This window comes from Ochotona curzoniae, unplaced genomic scaffold (assembly GCF_017591425.1).
Source record: "Ochotona curzoniae isolate NIBS_2020 unplaced genomic scaffold, NIBS_Ocur_1.0 contig_50, whole genome shotgun sequence".
Classification (NCBI taxonomy): Eukaryota; Metazoa; Chordata; class Mammalia; order Lagomorpha; family Ochotonidae; genus Ochotona; species Ochotona curzoniae.
Window position 1 is genome coordinate 10,308,638 of NW_024466446.1, and position 9,927 is coordinate 10,318,564.

Here is a 9,927-nt window from a genome sequence, read left to right on the forward strand (position 1 = left end):
CTGGGTGGCCAGCACGTGAAGCCTGGCATCCATTGGCACTCTGGCCAACCACAAGCCCAGGATTCACCCACCACATGCCAGTGGTGGCTGGGGATTGGGCTCTAACATTGAGCCTGACCTCACCCAGTCCTTCCAGCAGTCGCCACACTGCCAGGAGGTCCATTTACCAAAGCCCCGAGGTCGAACACCAAAAACTTTGAAAAATTGTGTCATTTTCCCTTAGAACTTTAGCTGATTATAAACATATAAGTGTTATATTATTATAACGTTTTTACAGAACAATGATACCATTTTTATTAAATGAAACAAATAAGATTTTTCAAGCTGACAAGTGGAAACTTGTTTTAAGATTGATCTATGTGAAGGCAGAGCAGCAGAAAGTGGAGTCAAGGACAGGGAGAAGGGAGGAAGGGAGAGAGATGGTCGTTGATTGCTTCTGTTGGTTCATTCTGCAGATGCCCATCTGGGCTCCCCATGTGGGTGACCGGGGCCCAAGCACTTTGGCTGTGGTTTTTTTTACCCGCCCAAGTGCATGAGCAAGGTGCGGGATCAACGCGGAGCAGTGGAGACCCCCAACGATGCTCCAGTGTGTTCTTCTGATGCTGCAAGCTGCGGCTTAACCCACCGTGCCACAACACCAATCCAGGAGATCTTATTTTAAACCAATGCCAAGAATTATTTAGAGTACGTAATGAAACTTCAGCCATATGTTTTGAGATAATATTTGGAATATTCCAACTGTAAAGCCTTTTTAAATATATTTTCCTACTGGCAACTCTTCTTGGTTATTCTGATCTGTAATTTCCAATATCAACTGTAAAGTGATGGGGAATGTATGCCAGCTGCAAATGGAGATCAGTTTTGATCTTTATTGAAATGGTTGATGTGTAAGCAGTGGCTCAAGGTTCTTGTATTCATGCTAAAGGCTAACTCAACCTGAGAAAGACACAGATGGGGCCCAGCACAATTGCGTAGTGGTTAAAGTCCTCACCTTTCACGTGCCGGGATCCCACATGGGCGCTGGTTCTAATCCTGGTGGCCCCACTTCCCATTCAGCTCCCTGCTTGTGGCCTGGGAAAGCAGTCGAGGACGGCCCAAAGCGTTGGGACCCTGCACCTGCATGTATGTGGGAGACCTGGAGGAGGATCCTGGCTCCTGTCTTCGGATCAGCACAGCACCAGCAGTTGCAGTCACTTGGGGAGTGAGTCAGCGGATGGAAGATCTTCCTCTCTGTCTCTCCCCCTCTCTGTATATCTGATTTTGCAATAAAAATGAACAAAAAGTTTTGGATTTTAGCTTTTAGCAAAATCCAAGCAGATCCACCCATACACCCGAGACAGCTTACGTAGTGCATTAATTATAGCTCGTGAGCCAATTTTGATGCATCAGCTGCCATCCTTTATTTAGATATTCTTTTTACCTGTTCCCTTTTTTCCGAGTCGCACCCACATTACCATTCTCCTTAGACTACGCTTGGCTCTGACCGGCCTCAGTCTTGGGTTGATGACCTTGACGGTTTTAAGGAGCCCTGGTGGGGGCACAAGATGCGCCTCCTCCTCGGGGAGCTGGTGTTATGCACATGGTAAGACCAGGGGCTTCGGAGGAAGTCACAGAGGGCCAGCGACCCTAGGGAGCCGTCCCACTGCAAAGCTGCTCCTCTCGCTCGTTCTACACTATAGGGTTTATTTATTTATATTTTTTAAAGATTTATTTATTTATTGGAAAGTCAGATCTACAGAGAGGAGGAGAGACAGAGAGGAACGTCTTCTGTCAGATGATTCACTCCCCAAGTGAGCACAACGGCCGACGCTATGCCGATCCGAAGCCAGGATCCAGGAACTTCTGGGTATCCCACACGGGTGCAGGGTCCCAAGGCTTTGTGCCGTCCTGGACTGCTTTCCCAGGCCACAAGCAGGGAGCTGGATGGGAAGTGGAGCTGCCGGGATTAGAACCGGCGCCCATATGGGATCCCCGTGCATTCACGGCGAGGACTTTTAGCCACTAGGCCATGCTGCTGGGCCCATATACTAAAGGGTTTAGACAGACATCAGCAAGAACAGCCCACACTAAGGGAGTAAAGTGACGCCCTCTCTTCCCGAGGCCCCGGCATCTACAGAGTTTGGAAATCTGCAAATGAATTTATCTCTTTCTCTCATTTATTACTTAGTCCGTTTTTTTTTTTAATCAGCGTATGCATGTGCCTATTTGTTTTATACTTCGGGTTTAATGCATTGCTATTTTCCCTGGTTGCTCTAGCTGTCCCAGCTTTAGCCACGCTCTGGAGAGGCGGTGAGGGAGGTGAGATACCTGTTCTGGGGCTCCCCGAGCATGGCTCAGCAGATCAAGGCAGGAATATGGGTACATCTGTGATTCAAAGCTATAGGCTCAAGCCCATCATTTGTAGCGCTTCAACTGAATAAAATTGGAGAGCTTCCTAAGTTAAAACCCCCAGCAGTAGAGAAGCACCCCCCTTTTTCTGAAGGACTTGCAGGAAGTTGTCCTCCAAATCTGATCAAGAAGGCACAACTTTTTTTTTAAGATTTATTTTTTATTATTTTTTTATTGGAAATGCGGATATACAGAGAGGATGAGAGAGAGAGAGAGGAAGATCCTCCGTCCGAGGATTCACTCCCCAAGTGAGCGCAACGGGTCGATACTATGCCGATCCAAAGCCAGGAGCCTCTTCCGGGTCTCCCACGCGGGTGCAGGGTCCCAACGACTGCTTTCCCAGGCCACAGGCAGGGAGCTGGAAGGGAAGCGGGGATGCCGGGATTAGAACCGGCGCCCATATGGGATCCCGGGTGTGCAAGGCGAGGACCTTAACCACTTGCTCCACCGCGCCGGGCCCAAGAAGGCGCAACTTTTAAAGCACTTTGGTTAGAGTTTGCCCTTGGTGACGGCTTCCGATGTGTCACTGACACGTCACTGTCATTTCGCACATGACGCAAGATTTATCATGTGGCAGTCAAAGACATTCTATGTTGATGCTACAGTTTAAACGCCATCTGTTGTTTTCCCCAAGTAGGTCAAATTTTACATTATGATTATGGCATGTGGATTTTGCAAGACTCACAGCTACGTCATGAACATGAACTTGTATTCGTCTCAGTCAGTGCTTCTCCAGAGGCTGGGCTGACTGGCATGAGGCCAATCTAAAGGCCTTACTAACTTCCAAGGATGCCATCCCCTCCTCTCGAGTGGGCATCCTGGGTGAAGACACCTGGATGTGACTGAAGGTACTTGTCAGAGGATGGAGGCGCCTGTGCTGGGTGCGTCTGTTCCAGCTGTTGGGCCACAGATTGAAAACAGGAAATTTGTGACGACCATGAAATATCCATGAGCTCTGCTGTGTGGGTATGTTATTTCGTGAAAGCCATTTTAGGCATATGCAAGATTGTGGTATAAATTGCATTTCTTATTGTTTTCTTGTTTAGTCTTTCTTACTCCTATTTTGCCCTCCTGCCCCCTCATCCACCCTCAACTCCCACAACTTAGCAGCAGTGGGCACGATGCAGCAGCCACCCGCATGCCCCTTGAGCTAGGGACATGGTCGGGACACCCTCCAAAACACTTGAGCCCACCTTTCTGCAGGAGGGCAGGACGAGTGATGGACCAGCTACGTTGGGGTTTACAGTTCTCCGACCTTGTCTTTGCGAGTTTAAAAAAAAAAACTCCCCCAGGCCCGGCGCGGTGGCGCAAGTGGTTAAAGGTCCTCGCTTTGCACGCCCGGGATCCCATATGGGCGCCAGTTCTAATCCCGGCAGCCCCACTTCCCTTCCAGCTCCCTGCCTGTGGCCTGGGAAAGCAGTCGAGGACAGCCCAAAGCTTTGGGACCCTGCACCCACGTGGGAGACCCGGAAGAGGCTCCTGGCTTCAGGATCGGCATAGTATCGGCCCGTTGCGCTCACTTGGGGAGTGAATCATCGGACGGAAGATCTTCCTCTCTGTCTCTCCTCTCTGTACATCCGCCTTTCCAATAAAAAAAAATCATAAAAATAAATCTTTAAAAAAAAAAAAAACTCCCCCGAGCAGAGCAGGCGCTGTCAGACAGCCCGCAGAGCGAAGCGCCCTCCTGGATGGCTGGGAGGCGCGGAGGTGGGGGTGGGGGAACGCGCTCCTGGAATCTGCACAGCTGACCCCCATCATCGGACAGCGTCGGGGAGGGGGGGCGGTCAGGAGGAAGGGGAAGTGGCGGTATAAATGGGGGGAGTCCTCCACGCGGCACATCAGAGCGGCGGCACTGAAGGGCAAAGGGGGCTCTTTGCTAGATGGTGTTGGAAAAGAGGGGAAGCACTGAGGAGAGACGTTCCGGCCTCTCGGGATACCTGCCCCCAGGTTGCCAGGCAGCCCAGCCCCAGCCTCCGTAAAGACCCCCGGCCGCACCTGCTTCCCCATGAACTCTTCCAAAGCCGAGCGCCTTCTCTCCACGCCACAGCGCGGCCTCCGAAGCTGTGATGGAAAGGAAGGTGAGATCGACGTCCTGGGAGAGCAGAGAGGCGAAGTCGGCTCGGAGGGGGAAGGCGTGGAGGCGCAGCGGAGTCCCAAGTGTCTAGAGCAGCCTCAGCCGCACCGGCTGCGGGAGGCGCGGAGAGGCGCGGGCGCGTGTCCCCAAGAGCGCACGGCAGGCGGCGGCCACCCCAGCGAGCCGCCGCGGTTTGGCACCAAGTTCAGGTCTCCGACGAGATGTGCGGCGGCCTCCGGGGACTCCCCGCCACCAGCCAAGCCGCCCTACTCGTACATCGCGCTCATCACCATGGCCATCCTGCAGAGCCCGCACAAGCGCCTCACGCTCAGCGGCATCTGCGCCTTCATCAGCGGCCGCTTCCCCTACTATCGCCGCAAGTTCCCCGCCTGGCAGAACAGCATCCGTCACAACCTCTCACTCAACGACTGCTTCGTCAAGATCCCTCGCGAGCCGGGCCACCCCGGCAAGGGCAACTACTGGAGCCTGGACCCTGCGTCCCAGGACATGTTCGACAACGGTAGCTTCCTCCGACGCAGGAAGCGCTTCAAGCGCCACCACCCGTCCGCGGGGACCCACCCACACCACTCCTTCCCCCTGCCCTCTGCACCCACAGCTCTAAACGGCCCTCACCCGGGTCTCCTGCTTGGCACGCCGGCCCCACCGCAGCCCGTCCTGGGGGCTATTCCCGCCGCGGCCCCCGGCAGCCGCCCGTGCGCGCTGCTGCACCCGCATCCGCTTCGCTACCTGCTGCTGTCGGCCCCGGCCTACGTGGAGGGTCCGAGGAAGGCGGAAAGCCCAGACTTGGAGGCCTCCGGTGCCCTGCGGCTGGTGCAGCCCTGGCAGGGTTCCAGGTTTTGGGAGGAGGGCAAAAGCTTGGTGTCGCGGCCCGGAGGAGGCGGGTGCACCTCCTTCAGCATCGAGAGCATTATGCAAGGGGTCGGGGCAGCCGGTGCAGCGGCAGCGTCCAGTCAGCCAGCGACCCCGTGGAGTTGCTGCCACCTGCTGCAGCGCCCGTCGCGCCAGGTGCACGCCCAGGCCGGACCGGCTCCCGACTTGCGCGCTTCGGCAGCGGCCGCGAGCGGGCGGACAATTTCGCAGCAGCAGCAGCAGCGGGAGGATGAGCAGAAGAAGGACAATTGCACCAGCGCTGGCGTCCCCAGCAACAGCGTTCTGCAGGGTCAGCACCTGGCGGCGGCCGCGGCGATGCTGGCGTTTCCGCGCGCCGAAGACGGCTCCAGACTCGTGTGGCTGGCCGCCCCTTCCGGTGGAGAGGGCACCTCGCCGGCTTTTTGAGTAACAGCCACACCCCACTCCAGCCCCCAGCCCTCTTGCAGACCCCACGAGACGCACCCTAAGACGGAGGTAGGGCGAAATGACCCACAGGCTGCTTTGGGCGTCAGCCTGGTGACACTGAACCCCACGTCGCAAGCCAAGGCTGTGCGTCTGAGTCCAGCTAACGCAGGCAACCGCAAATTTGCACTCGCTGCAAACATTGCAGGCACATCACTGGCTTCCGTCTGTTTGAAGACAAATGGGCGGATATGAAGTCTCGTCTTTTCTTTTTTTCCAGCTGAAGAATTGTGACTTTCGCCGCCTTTCTGATTTGCGAATTTCCTGAGCGCTTTGACCCACAGTGCAGTATCCTGCTCTGGGGTTGAAAGTTCTCCAACGCAAAATCGGCTCTCACGTCTTCATTTCCCAAGACTCCAACTATTACTTTCGAGTCAAGTACAAAACGTGTACGCGGTCTGTGTTCTCCTGAAAAGTAACCTGTGACTACTGGAATGTTAATTTCGGAACTTTGGTTTCCTGTGCGTCTGGCGCCGCTGTTGAGGTTCACGGACAGGGGCCGACGGTATGCCTAGCAACATAGGAGAAATAAAATGCTACATGAAAATATGCTACACTGTATCCTTTGTTTTCCCTTACTAAATATGGTTCACTTCCAAAAAAAATTGGCTTCAATTATACAATCTGTTTAATTACAATTCATATCTGTCATAGCAGAAACTCCAATTTTTTTTTTTTTTTAGTTAATTTTTGTTGGAAAGGCAGATTTACAGAGAAGGAGAGACAAAGATCTTCCATCTGCTGGTTCGCTCTTGAAGTGGCCACATTGGCCGAGCTGAGTCTATTTGAATCCAGGAGCCTGGAACTTCTTGTTCTGGGTCTCCCACGCAGGTGCAGGGTCCCAAGGCTTTGAGCCATCATCTACTGCTTTCCCAGGCCACAAACAGAGAGCTTTGGGAAGTGGAGCAGCCGAGATTAGAACCGGCACTCACCTGGGGTCCCGGGCAGTGCGTGCAAGGTGAAAATTTAGTTACTGAGCCATCTCACCCGGCCCAGAAACGATCCAGTTTTAACATTTTTTTTTAAATAATTACGAATATTTGTGGCAGGTAGAAAACTCAGTTTATTAATGATGAAACCACTAGAAGAAAATAGAGTAAATATATTTCTCCAGTTATTTCCCACCCTTTTAAAGCCCCTCTCCCCTGCTCTCTCTGTTTCCTGTAATATGCAATATGCGCGCCGTGGGACGGTGATTTGAGATCTGTTGGGTGTCCCAGCTGCTCCACTTTCGCTCCAGCTCTTAGAGGAAGTGCCAGGGAAAGCCCAGGAGGCTGGCCCAGGGGCTTGGGACCCTGTCTTTGAGACCCCAAAGGCTTGAGGCCACCTTGGCAGTGAAGCAGTGGATGGAAGACCCCTGTCTTTGGTCCCCTCCTCTCTGCAACTCTGCCTTCCAAGCAGGTGGATCTTGAATGGTAAGTTCTAAAAGGACCTTTCAGCCTGAAGGGTTTCCTGTCCCTTCCAGGCAGCTCCAAGATTCGGGCCAATTCTTCTTTCTTTCCTTCCTCCCTCCCTTCCTTCCATCTTTCCTGCCTCCCTCCTTCTCTCTTCCTTCCATCCTTTCGTAAATAAAATATGTACTTGTTTAGTTTGATTATTTAAAAGGCAGAGCAGGAGAGACGGACCGGGGAGATCTTCCATCCACCGGTTTGTCTCCAAATGGCCTCCAGGCAGGATCCACACAGGTCTGTCCTGGGGCCATCCTTCCCTGGCGCCTCGGAGCCGGATTCTAGGGGAAGAGCTTGGATTCCATCCGAGGTGACGCGCTGGGGGCCTGGCCTCCTGGAACTCCAGACTTGGTCCCCTCGAGTAGTAACACTCTCATACCCTGGAAACCGCACTGGAACTGCTCCACTCCCCCGAGCCTCCTGCCATCCCCACCTGCTCCAGGAGGTTCTGGAAAGTTCCAACCCCATTCCCCCCCCCCCCCCACGCGACCTCCATCCCCTACCCCACTAGGGTGGCTGCCAAGCCTCGGGCTTTCCCTCGCCGTCCTGAAGCAAACTCAGCTAAGAGCCTGGGAACAACAAGGCGACAATGGGGGGTGGAGGGATCTCGCCCGTTGTTCCAGTTCCCGCAGCGATGGGCCCCAGGGCAGCAGAAGACCTCCGGGGTAAACTGAGGCCGCTTCTGGGCCTCCGTAAATTTATTTCCTTTCCAGCCCATACTGCCTCCACCGTCACCTCCACCTGGCTCCCACCTGTCTTGGGGTGGAGGGACTCTGGGGACGCCCTGCCCGGCTCGCGGTCACACGCCCGGCCTTGAGTACCGGCTTGCACTCCCCGCATCCACAGTGGAACCCGGGCCCGGGCGATCCCTGGGCCTCAGCGGGCAGAGGCGAAGAGGGGTCGGGACAGTCAGCCGCATGCTGTGCGCCTCCCCTGAGCACCCAGCAGGACCCTCTTTGGCTGGGCCTGGCGTGGCGATCTCCCCGGCCAGCGCTCCGGACCCTGCGCTCCACTTTGCGCGCCACCCGGGCCAGAGTTCTGGACCCAAGGCTCGCTGACCTGGAGTTAGAAGAAGCCCAAAGGTAAGGCGGGTCAGGGCGCCCGGGGAGTGCTCTGGTTTTGGATTCACTGACCTGGGCTTGCGGGCGGCGGGTTGCAGGTTGAGGGAGGGAGCTCGGGTCTGGGATTTGCCAGCCGAGCGCGGCGAGCGCAGGTGTCGGGGGGGGGGGGGGGGGGGGGGGCGCGGCTGGTCCTCCGGCCGGGTGCTTTTCTGGGGTCGGCGGGAACAGTCCACAGCTCAGCCCTGGCAGTGTGCCGTGCCAGCGTGTGCAAGGCAAATATCTAGAGGCTTCAAGAAAATAAACGAATGAAAAAAGCAGTAAGACTCAATGAGCCCGGGCGTGGAGCTGAATTTCATTTTGATTAGTTTTAAACAAAACCAGTGTGATTTGTAAATGCAATCCTCAAATTATCACAGCCCCATTCCCTCCACCCTTCCTGCTTTCTCCCTTCCCTTTATTTATTTTTAAATTTTTGAGTTGAGATTTGAACATTTTATATCACAATAAAATACTCAGTGCTGCACGGAATAAGAAGTTTAACAAATCCAAAGCAGACACACCCTCGTTTAGTGCTGTACAAGACACAAACGATGGAATGGAAAAAATAACCATTTTTAGAATAATCCCAACCATGAGAGCTGTAACAGTATAGCATTGTTAGTTGATTGGTTTCACGAATGAATGGGAATTGTACAAAACTACATTTGCACACGTACTGACACACACAGACATGTCCTAAGATTTGTGCGTATCAACACAATTGATTTAGAACTGCGAAATCTCCTTTGCCACACATTTAAGGAAAACGTTCACAGAGCACTTGTCCACGTCGGTACTGTATCGCAGCCTAAGCGATAACCTCACTCTCATTGCCAATGTCCCCTGCCTGTCCTATCTACAAAAATAGTTTAGTCTTAGTGGCTATTTTTTTTATTAGCCTGTAAGTTACTTAAAAGCCTTTCAAAATGTACCCACCCTTCCAAAAGAAAAAGGAAGATGTGGGGCCGGGGAGGGGGAGGGAAGAGGATTTGAGAAATTGATTCTCCCTCGTGAAATTTCATTCAACCTCACTCCCCTGTTGCCTAACGACCTTGATAACATCTACCTTTACCCGGAAATAAACTTTTCTTTTTTAAGATTTATTATTGTTACTGGAAAGTGAGATACACAGAAAGGAAGAGAGACGGAGAGGAAGATCTTCTGTCTGCTGATTCACTCCCCAAGCGGCCACACTGGCTGAAGCTGAGTTGATGCAAAGCCAGGAGCTCCTTCCGGATCTCCCACGCAGGTGCAGGGTCCCCAAGGCTTTGGGCCGCCCTTGACTGCTTTCCCAGGTCACAAACAGGGAGCCGGATGGGAAGCAGGGCTGCTGGGATTATAACCAGATGCCCATATGGGATCCTGGTAGATTCAAGGTGAGGACTTTAGCTGCTAGGCTACCGCACCAGGCCATTGACTCCTTATATATTCTTAGAACGAAAAAAAAAAATGTGTGTTGAAATCAGCAATTCCGAATGGGGCCACTCAGGACTTTCCCCGGCGACTGAAATAGTGTCAATTTCAAAATCTAGAACATTCTAGAGTGTGTGATTACAGACACTAC

General features: G+C 53.4%; 1 protein-coding gene across 1 annotated transcript; it reads left to right on the top strand.

The window, feature by feature from the left end:
• Positions 1–4,393: 4,393 nt before the first annotated feature.
• LOC121162020 (forkhead box protein D4-like 1) lies at positions 4,394–5,758 on the top strand. The gene has a single exon (XM_040988759.1). It carries the CDS (start codon positions 4,394–4,396, stop codon positions 5,756–5,758), a length of 1,365 nt encoding a protein of 454 aa, XP_040844693.1.
• Positions 5,759–9,927: the final 4,169 nt, after the last annotated feature.

What these genes read in the sequence shown, in the direction of transcription:
- LOC121162020 (XM_040988759.1), top strand. Translation starts at nt 4,394, where the DNA reads ATGAACTCTTCCAAAGCCGAGCGCCTTCTCTCCACGCCACAGCGCGGC.